The sequence below is a fragment of the Phodopus roborovskii genome, unplaced genomic scaffold (genome assembly GCF_943737965.1).
Source record: "Phodopus roborovskii unplaced genomic scaffold, PHOROB, whole genome shotgun sequence".
NCBI lineage: Eukaryota > Metazoa > Chordata > Mammalia > Rodentia > Cricetidae > Phodopus > Phodopus roborovskii.
Genome location: NW_026125052.1, coordinates 33,972,584 through 33,988,252, shown reverse-complemented (window position 1 = coordinate 33,988,252; position 15,669 = coordinate 33,972,584). Strand labels below are relative to the sequence as shown.

Below are 15,669 nucleotides of genomic sequence, written 5' to 3'. Positions count from 1 at the left end.
CACCCTGGCCTGCAGGGCCTGCTGCCAGGTCTAACCCCACCAAACCGGACTGGGGACTTTCTCGCCTCCAGGGAGGTTTTGCTGGGTAGGGCTGACTATGAGGAGGGAGGTTAGGTGTGTATCAGCTTCCCTAGAGGCCCGGTTCCAGTGGATAAGACCTATTCCGGGATCCAAATCTAAAAAGAGCTTGAGCAGTCAATTCCCTCTAGTTGAGGTAAATTCTTCGCTGGGGTCTGGAGTAAGAGCCCTTGTGGGTAACCACAGGAGTGTGACCCATCTGTGACTCACACTGAACAACACCAGCCACACTCCAAAGTAGGATGCCTACCCATGATACTGTAGTAATGGTTTTGTGGCCAACAGATGGGACCCTAATCTAGTTTTTTCCACTGGCTTTAGGATTGGACCTTTTAGCATCACTTAGAAGCTCCACCCCCCCCCCCCAAGTCAGGACCACATACACCACAAACTTTTTTTTTTTTTAAAGACAAGGTATCTCACAGTGCAACCTTGTTTAGCCTGGAACTTGCTGTGTAGACCAGGCTGCCCTCAAACTAAGAGATCTGCCTGAGTGCTGCCGCCACACCCAGCATAAAATTATTTATTTAAATGCACGTATTTTTATGTGCTTTGGCGTTTTTCCCTGCATGTATATCTGTGTGAAGGTGTCGGGTCCCCTAGAACTGGAGTTACAGTTGTGAGCCACAATGTGGATGCTGGAAATTGAACCCGGGTCCTCTGGAAGAGCAAGTCATTACACTGAGCCATCTCTCCAGGCCAAGAATCTAATTCTTAAAATTGAACTTGCCCACACTTGTCATCTTGGGAGGATAACACACTGGAAACCAACTGGGGCTGCAGACCCTCCTGCTGGAACTACATGGACAAGGCTGGGAATTTGGTTCAGTGAGTATTTGCTTAGTAAATCTGAAACCCAGGGTCTGGCCTCCAGCAGTGTGAAAACTAAAACCCTTGCAGTCCTGCGATCCAGTATTCTGGGTTCTCAAGAATATTATGTATCATTACATTTCCAGCTCACATTACACTTTCCACGTAACAAATTACATGTTTTGAAATTTGGCAAATTCAGTGTTTCCAGGGATGTCCACTTAGGTGTCTATACGTATGCTACAACAATTCCTGGGCTCCTTAAGTGGCGATGAGTACACTGTGTTTCTTCTGATGCAAGAACCAGCTTTATTGAAAGTGGCTTTGGAACGCTAGCTGATGTCCTGCTCCTGCTTATATATCTGGAATTCTCTTAACCCCAGCCTAGGCCAGTACAAGTGTCAGCCTGGGCTTCTCACTGCATTCAATGTAGACCCCAGGTCATCCTTAATTCTCCTGGGCTTACTGGCCACAACCAGCTGCACGGGAACTGACTCCAGGCACCTGTTACTGTTGGTTAAGGAGGCTTTTCTCCCTTTCTACTGACCTCTAAGGCCTCTTCCCATAGGCTCTACACCCTGGAAGGTGGCCCTGACTTTGGTGGGTGCATTGTCCAAAACGGCAAGAGAGCAAGTGCTCAAGGAACAGCACCTTGGAGGTGAGGCGCATGCAGGGAAGACATGAAGGTCCCCCAGGCCACTTGGTTTATTAGATCCTGAAGAGGGGTGCAGGCAGAGCCCCAGGCCTGTACCACCTCTAGGTGAGGATCAGTGCTGGGGGATGGGCAGAGCCCCACCTCATGCTGATTTGATGCAGCCAACCCCACGGGGGAAACCAGGCTGCTTTGAGGGTGCCTGGGTGGTGGGGAGGGCTGACCACTGCCATGTAACAGGAAGGCAAGTCCCTGTAGGGCACATACAAGCCACCATGGTTCCAGCTTTGCCAGCGTGTGCCCTCCTGCCCCCAGGGAAGCCAGGCAAGGGAGGGCTCAGCACAAGTGTCCATCAGAGCAGCCAAGGCTGTGTGTGACAAGTGCCCAAGGGGACCTCGGCACTTTCTCTGGACTCTACTGTCATGGTACTTGCTGGCGATTCCTGCTGCCTGCTCCTCTCCCGAAGGCAGTACCTTCAAGGGTGCCACTTGATGGTCCCGCTCACGACAAAGTGCATTCGTGCTCTAGTTGTTGGGTAAGCAGACGCTGCTGTGGCCCACACCCTGCCACACTACCTAGGTTCTGGGTGGAAGCTGGGGGTGGGAAGTGGCCAGCTTCCTCCGGCTTGATGGCAGGGCAGGGCAGGGCAGCTGGGCAGCCGGGGAGGTGGGGACAGTCTGAGCCAGACCTCTTCTCCTGAGTGAATCATGGGGGTGGGAAGACAGGGCAAAAGCCCAATGGGAGAGCCTGGGAGCAAGTAGGGCAGAGGTTCCACTCCAGTGGGCCTAAGGGAGGGACAAAGGCCTAGGCAGGGTAAGGAGGCCTAGGCAGCCCAAGGGTAGGAGGAACAGAAGCCTGCATAGGCCCAGGCCAAGAAGGGGAATCCAATCCCCTCCCACTCTCCCAGGGAGCTCAGCACTGTGACCGAGCTTGGCCCAGGTGCCCCTGGTGGGGTCAGGTTGGCACGCTGATGCCAAAGTGCTTCCGGAGCTGCTCCAGGAACATGAAGGTGAGCACGGTGTGGGGGATGAGACGGATGCCAGCAGGAAAGAGGCCCTGGGTGAAGGCAGCGGCAGCAGAGGAGGAGACGTCAGGTCCGGGGAGACCCGCCCGCCCAGGGGCTCTCCGAGTGCTCATCTGCCCCACTACCCCAGCACACCTTGTAAAAGGCCTGTGGTCCAAGCTTGGCGGTCTCCATCGCACAGTGGAAAACTCCCTATGAGAAACAGCAGAGGACACTCAGATGCACGGATGAACCCTCTGTGAGCTCCCGGGAACAGGGAAAGCTGCTCAGGCTGTGACATCGATGGAAGAGAAGAGTAAAAGCCACACAGGGCAAGCCGAGAGAGCCAACCAAATGGGCTCTCAAGGCACTAGGGCCAGATTTACTGACAGTGGGGAGCGGTCCCTGATAGCTGGTGGAAGAAATCTGTTGGTGGAAAGCAAAACCAAGGCCAAGGCCTTGGAAAAGTACAGCCCCACCCTGAGGCAAGTACTACCCCGAGTTGAGCAACTGGAAGGGAGCAGGGGACTGTCGACAGCCTAGCCTCTGGGCCCCCATGGCCCAGTGGGAAGCACACACATCTCCAAGGTCACAGGGCTGAAGGTGAGGGGGCCCTGGCCCCAGAGCATGGCTGGAGGTGGCAGGGACCCCAGCCAGCCCTGGAGCCTGCAGCCCGGTCTTTACCTGATATTCGCCCTTAGAGTTCATCAAGCGGGTCTTTAGCACATCCAAGGGCTGGCACAGGAACGTGGCACACCCGCCCTGAGGGAGGGAGGGAACTTGTCACTAACCAACCTTCATGGCTCTCCCAGACTTTCCTCCCCGCACGCCCACCCACAGACTACCTTAAAAGAGCCCTTCGCCCCATTCCTGAGTGTCCCAGGGCTACAAGAGAGGTGACACAGGAATTATCTTGGCCCGGGCTAACGTGTGAACCTGATTCCCAAATGTGGCCTCGGGAGAGGCTAGGCCCGCCCCACCTACCCTCATCCTCCTCCAACCTCGCTGGGGCACTTACTGCAATGAAGCTGGAGACAAAGTGAGTGAAAATGTTGTCAGACAGGTACCCAGTGCTGAGGACCAGCTGCTTGGCCTGGTCGTAGCAGGACAGCTGCAGGTGGGAACGGGGACAGCTATGGCCAAAGAACTCCCCGGTCCGGGGAGAGTCGACAGTAACCCTTGGCAGAGAGCAGGCTCTTGCCTGTCCCCAACCACACCTGCGCCCACCCCTCTCCAGGAGAGCAGGTACCTCTCCCCAAGGTTCTCAGTGTCCTGTGATCTCTGAGGTCGGAGATAACGTGCACAAGCCCCACTCCGCACAGGAACCCTACCTGGCCCACAGTGACGAGAGCCCCGCGGCTGGACGCCATGGTCGCCCCTGAGAAGAGCTTCTTGAGGCCTTCTGCAGGAGGGAGTGACGGGTGACATCAACAGCCAGACCTCCTCAGGCCACCCCTTCATTACCCCACCCTGCCTTCTTCCTCAAGCTGCTTCCCTACCCCAAGCCCATCAGCTCATATACGTTGAACATATATGTAAACACGCATTCAAACTCATATTAACGATAACGTAAAATCACTGTCGCCTCACCTTCACGGGCCACGCGGTACAGACCATCCAGGGCATGAGAGTAGCTGTCAGTGGCAAAGACAAGTCAGTGAGGTCGACCACACCCACCTGCTCTGCGGGCGTGCCTTAGAAGCCAGACGAGCCCCGTCCCCACTGTGGGCAGCAGGACTCTTGCTTGGCATCGCACTCAGTGTGGGGTATCACACAGGCCTGTGAACCTCTCCCAGGAAACCAGAAACTAGCCAGGCCTGGCAGCTCACCCCTGTAATCCCAGCACTCAGTGGGCTGAGTTCAAGGTCAGTCCGTGCTACAGAATGAGACCCTATCCCTAAATAAAAACAAGAAACTGGATCAGCCTCGCATTATGGGGGGCCAAGTCAGGGGCTCATGGACAGCCTGAATGGAAGTGGGGGGGGGAGGGGCAGCAATAGTGTGGGCGCCGAGGGTGAAGGAAGAAGTGTGATCCCTCAGACTGTGATGCGAAGAGCCGCGGCCGCTGCAGGAGATCTTGAGCCCAAGCCCCACGTTGTTCCTGGGAATGGCCCGGAAAAGGAAAAGGAGGGCCATTCCCAACCACAGGCCTCCTGTGCCTCACCTCACAGGCTTTGAGGTTTGGGTGGCCCTGCACTTAGATACCGGACTTGAGAAGCCCAGTCCTGTAGGCTAGCCATGGTGTCAGCAGGATCCAGAAGGCAGGTGTGGGGACTGGCCTTCAGCCTAGTGAGATTCTTCCCACAAGAAAGAACCTAAAGATCTTAGGGGACCAAGGGACACCCCTTAGTGTCGTGCATGTACTTACTCTAAAGCTACAAGCTCCCTATTCCATATGAGCCACGAGCAATACCGGAGCCCTGGTTAAGTCACAGAAGAGCTGTGCAGAGGTTCCCCCCCCCCACCATTCCACCCCTATCTCCTACTCACTTGCGTCGCTGGCTCGGGGGCAGCTTCATGTCATTCTGCATCCTGAAACAATGGTAGAACATGTGGGGGTAGGTGGACCACTGGCCACACACTGACCCCCGGGGCCCCAGATCAGCTCACTGGCTGGGGTCCACAGTGCAGGACTGCCTTCTGAGTTCAGGGTAGGACTTGGCTCCTCCATACACCCAGACTTAGAGGCTGAGTGTAGTGCTGGAGTCACCCAAGCAAGGGCTTGCCTGCTTGGGAAGAGTGGAGCCCTTGACCCTGGGGGACGAGAGGCACATACAAACCTGACATTGACCAAATCTGCTGGGGTCCCCACGAAGCCTCCAGTTAGACCTGTGGTGACACAAACGCCAGGCCCCGTATGTGACGGTTCCCCGTGTCCTGGGCTTCTGCACCGCCCTCGCCCTGACTATACCCAGTGCTCACCACTGATGCCGCCCAGCAACACCTTGTTGTAGAAGGGGAGAGGCCCCTGGCTGTCCTTGGTCATGTAGTCCCGCATGGTCTCGTAGATAGCGAACCGAGTCAGGGAGTAGGTCATCTGGGGAGGGGACCTGGCTCAGAGAACTGGGTACTCTACCCAGCCCAGTCATTGTCCCATGGGCCCTGGGACACTGAGTGGCCATTCTAAGGCCACTGAGCTTGCAAGCAGCTAAGCCAGTTCATAAACGCAGAGGCGTTGTCCCTAACCTCGGTTTCCCCACCCGGAAGTGGGAGGCAGACCCCCGCCCCCATACCCACCCCGGGTCTCTTCTGTAATAACTCTGAAGGGGGAAGAGAGAGCAGCCGGAACTCCCTAACGCTCCTCCATAGGACTGAGCCCCACAACCGGGACCCGAGAGGCTGGTGCCGAGAGAGAGAGAGAGAGAGAGAGAGAGAGAGAGAGAGAGAGAGAGAGAGAGAGAGAGAGAACTCTGTGGGTCATGAGCCAAGACCTGTGCACACACCTGCCTACACAGTGAGGCACTCAGGCCATTGTAGAGTGCCAGGAAGCCGTCCGTGCGCACCACCTGCAGAGCCATCCCGGTCATGCGCAGCTTCACCTCCTGCTGGGTCTGGAGATGCACCTGTGCACGGGCAGGGAGAGCACATCACGTCCACGCAGAGCAGAGCTCTGTCTGACCTGGCTACAAGTTGGCAGAGACTACGATGCAATGAGATTACTGCCCGGGCCTCCATACAAGCTGTTGACATGATTGCAAGAATCAGTCATTTCCAGGTCCACACGCTGTGCACTTGGCTGTCAGCACCACACCCATGCCTAGAGAGGAAACTAAGGCAGGGACGATAGAGAGGCTCCAAAGGGTCCAAGGGTGGTCCCAGGCCTGTTCTGTGACAGCTACTGTTCTCAGGGCCTGTCTGTGTTCAGATCCAGGAGCCCTGGTCCTGAGCATTTTTGTGTCACTCCTTGTACTGACCCCAAAGAAGCCTTCCCACAGCCAAACGAGGCCCCCACAAGCATGGTCACGCTCATGCAAAAAGGACAGAGTTTAAGCCTATCCTGGGAGCAGTGGTTCTGAGGGCAACCACCCCTGGGCATGAGGCGGCCAAGCCAGAGCCAAGGAATTTCAAAACAGGTTTGTAAAGCTGGCATAGTAACTCAGACTCTAAATGGTGACTGAGGCAGGAGGACCATGAGTTTGAGGTCAGCCTGAGGTACAATAAGGACCTGTCCACACAAGTTTTCAAACGGTCTCTGCGAGCAGTCCCTCGTTGGAACAGCCTGATCACTGCCTCTTCCATGGCTGGGAACTGCCTACTGTCCACTGGCAGGGGTCCAGCAAGCGTGCCCATGCTTCCATGGCAGCCCTTCTTGACTCCCCGGGCACCATTCTACCAAGGAACATCTGAGTGGGGCGGGGCTGAGAAGCAGTGAAGCCCAAGGGGACGATAAACAACACAGTTGGTCAACACTCAGGAGGACGGGCTGGCAGCGGGGTGGCTGGGACCTCCAGGGCCCATGCCTAGTTTAGCCATCTAGCCTGACCCCAGTGATGGAGAAGCCTGCAGGTTCGAGCATATCCAGTAAAGATATGCTCGAGGAGCCCCTCCTAAAGCCATTAGCACTCTAGCTATTACACCACCTGCAGTGTCGATGCCCAGGGCCTGGACCTGTGTGCCACTCCAGGACCAGTGAGGCTCCAGTCCTCCCTTGTGCCCAGTGGCCAGCATTCTCACTAATTAGAAATGCTAGCTGGGCGTGATAATGCGTGCTTGAAATCCCTGCACTTGGAAGGCAGAGGCAGGAGGAACAGGAATCCAAAGCCAGCTTTAGCTGCATAACAAGTTCAAGGTAAGCCTGGGCTACAAATAAAGACAAAAAAAGAAAGCTACTGCCTTTCTCCGGGAAACATGGTCCCTGGGCAGAGACAGAAACGAGCCTTAAGTCTCTCTCTAGTGGTAGGAATTGTCTGAGGCCAGATCACCAGCTCAAACCTCAGGGACCAATCCAGTGTGAGGTTTGAGGGAAGTGACAGTGTAAACGGTCTGTCCACACACAGGTCACCCTGTAGCATCAGTCACAGCTCCCTGGGTAGAGAGGTCAGCATCTTTGTTGTGTTAAGACAGAATTAGGAAAAAATTCCCCTGGGACTTCCTCGGCCCTGGGGAACAGGAAGAGAGCTGTCTTAATTTTCCTGTAAGCGCTTGTTTTTAAAGAGGGGAGAAAAAAAAAAAAAAAACCCACAAACGCACGTGTCTCATTTGTTGCTCCCCCACCCCGTGTGTGTGTGTGTGTGTGTGAGTGTGCGAGCGCTCGCGAGCGCTCAAGACTTCTCTGTGTACCCCTGGACCATCCTGGAACTCAGAGACTGGCCTGCCTCCCCAGTGCTGGGATTAAAGGCACGCGGTACCACCGCCCCGCCTGAGTCTCTTTTGTTTCCTGTGCCGAAATGACTAGTGTTTTCGGGCAGAGCCCGGTGAATGCATGGTCTCCTCGCTCTCCTAGGGGTGTGCTGATCCTAACAGCAACTACTCTAGCGGAAGTAGCACAAATCAGATGACCGAGGTCACTCCACCACGTAGCCCATTGCCCTCACTTTCACCCGCAGTAGGTGATGCAAAGCACCCGGCAGGTAGGAGTGCTCTGGTATGCTGGGACCAGGCTGATCTTTAAGTTTCAACACCTGTGCCCCTAGCAACTCTACCCCCAACTTTTAGCCAGAGTTGTCGACCGAGGAATGGCTCACAGTGACAGAGTTCACACAGGTATTAAAGCGCAGAGCCGAGGCGGGACAGCCATCTGTCTGTTAAAGATGTGGGGGAAGCAGCTGGTAAACTTAAGGAGCGGCGATGCCACGTCCCCTCTGAGGGTTGGATGCCTGACACCTGAGAAAACTATCTGCAGAGGGTTCCCGGGGATTTTCCATCGCTGCCTACCGGGAAGTAAGCGCAGTGGCTCCCGCAGGCCCAAGCCCGGCAGCGCAGAGCAGGGCGCCCGGGGCTCTGACCGGCGTGGGCGTCGCCAGCAGTAATTACCGGGTGCGCAGTCAAGCGGCGGCCGCAGCAGGCGCCTCGCAGGCGCCAGGCCCGGGACTGTCCCCAGCGCCAGGGGCTCACGCGTGCGCTCGGCCTTCAAACTCAGCCTCACCTTGAGCAGGTCTAGCGGGTGCGTGCAGCAGGCGGCTCCGCAGGAAGCCAGTCCTCCAAAGTACCAGCGGGATGTGCGTGCTTCGGCCATGGCCAGAGCAGCAGCGACCTGGCCCGGCTCGGGTCAGCACCACAACTACGGTTCCAGCCGCCTGACACCCGGTTCAAAGTGCTACAGAGCGCCCGCGCCTGGTGCAGCCAATGCGCCCGCGCGGCCTCAGGGGCGGGTCCTGACGGACTCCGCCCTCGGCAGGATTCGAGCCTTGGGATGCCCCGCCCTCCCTCTTAAAGCGGCCGCTTCAAGGAACCGAGGTAGGGGGCCCACCGGATATAACCGTCAAGCCCCTGCAGATAGCCCATGGCCGGTTCCACTCTCTAGATTAAGAATTGGGTCGCAGTTCAGAAGGTGTTCTGCCATGCCCCACTCATCAGGAGGCTGGTTCCCGTACCAGTCCCCTAGTCCGAGCCTGAACTTGCACCCTGGTGCTGACTCGTGTGTGACCCAGGCCAAGGCCACGTGCTGCGGCAGTGGACCTCTGTCCTCCATCCCCCTAGAGAGCTCGGCCCCCGTCCCGATGTGGGGGGGGGGGGTGGAAAACTTCTTGGGGCCTGCTTGCAAATTAAATAGAAACCAGGGACAAAAGGCTCTTACAAAAGGGTGGCAGTGACCCTCCCCCACGCCTACACACCCACTGACTCTCTGCCAAGTGCAACTCAGCTCAAGCCTTGCTGTGGACACAGCCCTAAGCAGACACCACGGACGAAGTCCTGAGCTGTGAACTCTTCATGGTTGGTTACTGGCTCAGGACCCTAGGAGGCAGCCCCAACCTGTTCGGTCTCAGAAGTCCATCTCCCAACAATGGCCAAAGAAATCCATACGTGGTCCTAGCCCAAGTGCACACCTACTAGGCAAGGTGAATTCCAAATTCCATGGCTGCTTTAAGTCTGGCCACATGAATAAAAGAAGACCCGTGCCCTGCAGCTCTGGATTGGTCTGTATCCAATGCCTCAGGTGGCCTGGCAACCCTCCTCAGGCACACTACACCAGGACGAAGCCTATGGGAACAGGGCTGGGGTCACTTGTCACTAGATCCAATCCTCTCCTGTAGAGGTGTTGGCAACAAGCTTACCTTTCGGCTGGGCAGATCTCTGGGTGCCAACATCTGAGAACCCTAGGCCAGAACTCTGGGCTGTGAGGCCTGAAGCAGCCCTTGGCCTTGCCTATACAGACCAGCCCTACCAGGAAACTGAGAGGTACTAGGCTGAAACTTCCAGGAACATCAGAAAGGCAGTAAGCCAGAGGACACCTGGCTTGTGCTCAGCAAGGAGATGACATTGCCTTTGTACATAAAACACTGGGGACACCCTCAAGGCAACCGAGAACCATGAACTACAGGACTGATGGTTATAGATGTGGGCCTTATCTTCACAGAAACTTAAAAAACCAAACAGTAGAACTGCCTTATCCAAGGCCACCTAGGCTCTCCAACACAGCATGGGAATAAAGCTGTGCGCCCAGCTGTCTGCTCTCATTTGGTGCAAACCCAGCAGCAGTGTGAGCACTTTTATCAGAATTAAAAAGACCAGACTACAGATGTGCTTGTGGTCTGCCCTTCTGAGAGGGCTGAAAACCATTACTGACCAGAGGACCCTGGTCCATAGGAGAAAACTTACAAGGTACAGAGGAACGTAGGCAAGGAGCTAAGCAGAACTAGTTTTCTCTTTGAGACAGGTTCTTATGCAGCTCAGGTTGGCCTCAGAATGTTGGGAAGGCACTCCCTCAACACAGACATGCAGTTACCTAGGCTCCACATGTAATCTGTAACAGGTAGAGAAAAAGCTAGTGTGGCCTGACCTGGGGAGGTGTCATATCTGTCATGTTAAGGCTCAAGTTTTGGGTTTTATTTTGGCAGTGCTTTCAAGGGGACTCAGCTTACAGGCAAGTGCTTTCCATCACCCACCTGCCAGGGTCTGAAGCTGTCTTGGATTTTCTAAGCACGTCCAGAATCACGGGAACAAGGTTAATCTAATGGCCAGAGGTCAAGGCACTCTATCTATCCACTGGTTAGACTCTGGCCCTGGCTGAGACGATACCCAGAGCAGAGGTGAATGTTCCAGGCTGCCGAGCTCATTCACTATCTGCCCAGGTGTGTGGAGACACCCCTGAAACCCTGCTGGGGAGTCATTTACAAGCAGTGTGGCCACCAGTAATCCTCATGGCAGAGACCAAGAGTTCAGGCAGGGAGTTGTAGTTTCCTAGCTGTGTGAAGTGGACTGGCCCACAGCTGGGTGGGGTTGCCAGCTGAGTCCTCACAAAGCAATGCTGCAGAGCACACCGCCCTCTGCTGGTCTCTCTGAGAAACTGCAAAAGGTTTCCCAACAGGAGGACTAAGGCCAGTGGGTACCTTCTGCTCAAACACTGCCGAGGATTTGGGTTCTGATCAGAGACCAGCTGAAGTAACCTCTGCTCCTCTCCCAGACTCTGCTGAGAGGTCTAGAAACAAAAATAGCTACTCCACAGCCCACATGTGGGCCCACCCCAGGGTTAGTCAGTGTCTTCCAAGACCTACAAGCACAAGCCCCCTCTGCTACCTTGGCCCAGCCTGAAGTTTTGGCGTTAATATTTCAGCCCCTACCCACCCCAAATGTGTCACGACTGCCTTGGTAGGGTGGGCTGGTATTACACTTTGTTACCTTTAAAACTCATAAGCATCTAATGCAAATTCCTTATCTAAATCTCAGATCACCTATCCCCCAAATCCAGCTCCTTAACACCGACTGCTGTGCCTCTGTGCACTTAACCTGTGGTGGGACCACAGCCCCTGTAGGAGGAGGAGGGGCGGCAGGGAAGGTCCAGGACACACAGGCCTCCAGGTGACCTTGTATTCCACCAGCCCAAAGCATACACACCACTCGCTGCACACACCCAGCCTCAACAGCGAACTTTCTCAGTAGCCACCAGGGGCGTGTTCACTTTATAACACCTGCACGGGCTGTAACTGCAACCGCCCCTGCCCATCACAGTAGGTCCATCCTGCCCCTCTCCCAGGAGAATTCGGCCACCAGCGTCAGTAGGTCTTGCCCCCAACACGCCACCTGGGAGTGAAGCAGGGGTGAGCAGGCCTTTGCCCAGGTCCCAGGGACCCCAGTCCAAAAGTCCGCAGAACAGGAGTGTCACTCCAGAACCACAGTGCCACCCACTGCTTCCAACGCGGCCTTGATCTTTTCCGCCTCAGCTTTGGCGACGTTTGCTTTGATTTCCTGGGGCAGGGACTCCACTAGCTTCTTGGCCTAAAAGAGACAGCAGTAAAGAGCCTGGAGTACTTAGAGCTGTCGTAAGGAAGCCCAAAGGGGAAGGGTGTAGTGCTGAGAAGGTTCAGCACCAGCACAGGGAGGCTCCTACCTGCACAAGGTTTATGCCCTGGACATAGTTCTTGATCTCCTTGATCAGTTTCACCTTGTCCACAGGCTTTGCTTCCGTTAGGCGGACGGTGAAGTGTGTCCGCTCTTTCTGTTTGGGGAAGTCGTCTCCCTCAGCCACCTTAAGGTGTGGAGACAAAGAGATAAGGCAGGGAAGGATGAGGTAGGGCTGCCCCACCAGGCCCTGCAGGGAAGATCCGCACAGATCCCGAGTTCTGCGCTCTACAGAGCTGCACCAGGCAGGCCGTCCAGCTCTGCTTCACAGGGCGAGGCCCTAAAACAAACCCCAGCCCATGTAGGTCTGTCATGACACTCATCCGTGTAGCCCTGGACATCCTGGCACTCACTTTGTAGACCAGGCTAGCCTCAAACTAGCACCGCCCCCCACTCTCATTTTACCTCTCTTTAAAGCTGTAATTTATTTATAGGGCTGGGTAGATGGCTCTGCTGATGAAGTGTTTGCCTTGCAAGCGAGGACCCAACTCTAATCCCTGGAGGCCCAGCACAGAGGCCTCTGCCTGTGACCCCAGCACTGGCAAGGTAAGACAGGAGGACCCCAAGGGCCTACTGTCTAACCAGCCTAGTTTTATTCGGCAAGTTCCAGGCGGTTGTGAGATATCTGTACACTGCATGGAGATACACTGCTGTGATTGGGTAATAAAAAGCTGATGGGCAGTAGCTAGGCAGGACTTATTGGCGGGATTACTGGGGAGAGCGGTGCAAGATGAAAGAGAGGCAATGCCAAGTGACAAAATGCAGGTTAATATAAACGGGCTAATTTAGTTAAAAGAACTAGTGGGACTAACCCAAGCTCAGGCCAAGCTTCCATAATTGATAAGTCTCCGTGTCATTATTTGGGAGCCGACTGGCGAAACAGAAAAAAGCCTCGTCACACCAGGCCAACTGAGAACATGTCTTAGAACAAAGTGAGTGGGGCCTGAACAAGTGGCTCCCACAAGAACGCACGCGAGCACGCACAGGGGACGGGCCATGGCACCCAGGAGGCGGGGAGGGTAGCAAATGCTTAGCAGATAATAAAAAGTTAGGGAAGAATCAGGACTACCTCAGCCCTCAGCCAACAAAACCTGTGTCAATAAAGACAACTCTTTTTTTAAAATTTCAGACAGGGTTTCCCTGTGTAGCCCTGGCTGTCCTGGAATTTTCTTTGCTTTGTAGGCCAGGGCCGGCCTCTGCACCCCAAGTGCTGGGATCAAAGGCGCAGGCGACTACTGCCCACTTTTTTGTTGTTGCCGATTTTCAAGACGGGGCTGTCGCAAGAGCCTTTAGCTCCAGCTTGAAGGGACCCACCACCTTCTTCTGGCCTCGTTAGATACCCACATACACAAGCCCCCCCCCCCAATATGAATAAAAATAGTCAAAACAAACCGTAAGGCTTGAATCTAGTCCTGGATGGCTTAGAATTCAAGGGTGATATGTTCCTGCCACTATCTCCCAAGCGCTGGGATTAAAGGTGTGTGATGCCCGCCCAGCCCCTGTTCAGATTCTAAATATTGCTCAGAACCCCTTCTATCAGCTAGATCCGAGAGGGACGCTTTGCTTTCTCTTCCGCAGTATCGACACCCTGTGGAGGTTTCCTTCAAATTCCAGTCCTCTACCCAACATATTGTCTTGCCAACCCAAAGCATGCCTGGCAGGGAGGCAGGCACTCCAGCATCACACCCCGCACCTGGTCTGCTTTCCTCAGAAGCATTCCCGACACTGATACATGATGGAACCCTTCATCTCTTCAGGACACTGCTTTCTTCTTCATCAAGTAGGGTCTACCCACAGCATAGCTCAGGGTGTAAAGGGGAAGCTTGTGAGCCGGGCGGTGGTGGCACACACCTTTAATCCCAGCACTTGGGAGGGGGAGACAGAGGCAGTCGGATCTCTCAGAGGCCAGCCTGTTCTACAGAGTGAGTTCCAGGACAGACTCCAAAGTGAAGGGGAAACTTGTGGACACGAGTTTGATCCTCAGAACCCACCGTGGAAGGAGAGAACGCCTGACTTTTGGTTGTCCCCTTTGGCCCCTCCCCGTGTGCTGTAACGTTTACACCCACATGCACACAGAATGAATGATTCACCTCAGGGGGGGCTGCTGCTGCTGGGGCAGGGACTGCACCAGGCACCATGGCACCCATTGGCATAAGGCCGACATCCTGGATCTTCAGAGTTTTCTGTAGGACAAAAGAGAAGTCTCACTGGTTGGTTGTTTAAACCCCGAATGTGCTTATTAATGGAAGCCCAAGACTGGTTGGCCCTGGCATCTAGGAGAGCAAATCTGATAATTTACCAAACTCCCAAAACACATCTAGAAGGGACAGGGACCTCTGACCCCGGTTTGGCAAATTACCAAAACTCCCAAAATAACAAACAGAAGACAGGGAACTTAGTCCTGGCCTGTGCTGATCTCTCCCAATACCTTCAGGAGTTCGTTGAGGTCTGAAATCTCAAGGAGCGTAAGGCTGGCAATGTCCTGGACCAGCTGCTGGATCTTGGGGGGATACTCCTTGGGAGCATTATCCAGAGGGGCACCGGCGAGTGCTTCACTCCTTCGCTGGCAGCTGCTCCTCAGCTGCCGCGCTGCTGCACAGACACCGGGGACCTGTTGCCTGGACCCCCATGCAAACAGGCGTTAGACCAGCAAAGAGGAAGACGCAGAGACCCAGGGGCACAAATGGTCCGTGTGTCCAGTCCGCCACCACCGGGGCCAGAATTCACCAGTTGGGGCTAAGGGGGCCTTCAAAGCTTCGCCACCTTTCCCAGAGCCTCAGGACCCCACACGATGGTGCCGGTGGCTCTGCCCGAAAGAGCAGGCATCTGCCTGAATGAAATACATCGGCCTAGCGGGTGCACTCCGCTGCACCAAGCATTCGAAAGCGCCGGCCTCGGGCCACGCTGCCGACCACAGCGATGGGTCTCAGGGACGGAAGGTACCTGAGCCCAAGGTCGCCCAGGCCGAGCCGTCCTCTCCACGCCCCACCGGCAGGGCCGCGGAAGGTGGCCATGTGCCCGCCGCCCGTCCCCTCCGGACCTGCTCCAGCCCGCCGCCCCGGCAGCGGCGCTCTCTAGACCCCCACCGTACCTGGCTATGCGGAGCGCTGCTCCCCGCAGCCCCAGCCGCGGCCCCCACAGGCGGCTCGCCGCCCCCGCCGCCGCCGCCGGCAGCATAGCTCCGCAGGCGGGAAGGTCACACGCGGCTCTACGCGGAAGCGACGCTCTAGCCGGGAGCAGGCGAGCTGGACGGGCCGCTCTAGCCGTGAGGCCTCCAGGAATCGGAGCCGATGACGGCTGCTCTAGCCCGGGTCGGCGCCTGGTATTACGCAGTAGGCGGCGCGACGCGCAGGCGCAGTCGGGGCCCGGAAGTAGTTCTAGGCTAGAGGTTTCTGTGAAGACTCTGTGAGGCGGCTCTTTGTGTCTGCCGCGGAATACGCAGGCGCCCCCTACACACGGGGATCGCCGCGCGATCAGTCGTCCAAGAGATTACCGATATCGGGAGTCCAGAGCCCAATCCATTGTTCTAGAAGCCTGGAACCCTTCCGCCAACGCGGAGAGCTGTTTTCTAGGCGAATACCAGGTCTCCCAAGGTTTGAGTGCCCACCAAGGCAGGCTTGAATGTCCC

The 15,669-nt window shown here is 55.8% G+C and overlaps 2 protein-coding genes across 2 annotated transcripts; both read right to left on the bottom strand.

The window, feature by feature from the left end:
• Positions 1-2,441: 2,441 nt before the first annotated feature.
• On the bottom strand, positions 2,442-8,854 carry Slc25a10 (solute carrier family 25 member 10). The gene is made up of 11 exons (XM_051181960.1): positions 8,629-8,854; positions 5,987-6,106; positions 5,466-5,580; positions 5,324-5,372; positions 5,034-5,075; positions 4,134-4,177; positions 3,875-3,945; positions 3,562-3,654; positions 3,228-3,305; positions 2,700-2,756; positions 2,442-2,596 (listed from the first exon to the last, which is right to left on the bottom strand). The coding sequence occupies exons 1-11, from the start codon at positions 8,716-8,718 to the stop codon at positions 2,495-2,497; spliced, it is 861 nt and encodes a 286-aa protein (XP_051037917.1). The 5' UTR covers positions 8,719-8,854; the 3' UTR covers positions 2,442-2,494.
• Positions 8,855-11,541: 2,687 nt separating this feature from the next.
• Mrpl12 (mitochondrial ribosomal protein L12) lies at positions 11,542-15,563 on the bottom strand. The gene is made up of 6 exons (XM_051183134.1): positions 15,535-15,563; positions 15,133-15,465; positions 14,470-14,659; positions 14,132-14,224; positions 12,031-12,168; positions 11,542-11,918 (listed from the first exon to the last, which is right to left on the bottom strand). The coding sequence occupies exons 1-6, from the start codon at positions 15,561-15,563 to the stop codon at positions 11,802-11,804; spliced, it is 900 nt and encodes a 299-aa protein (XP_051039091.1). The 3' UTR covers positions 11,542-11,801.
• Positions 15,564-15,669: the final 106 nt, after the last annotated feature.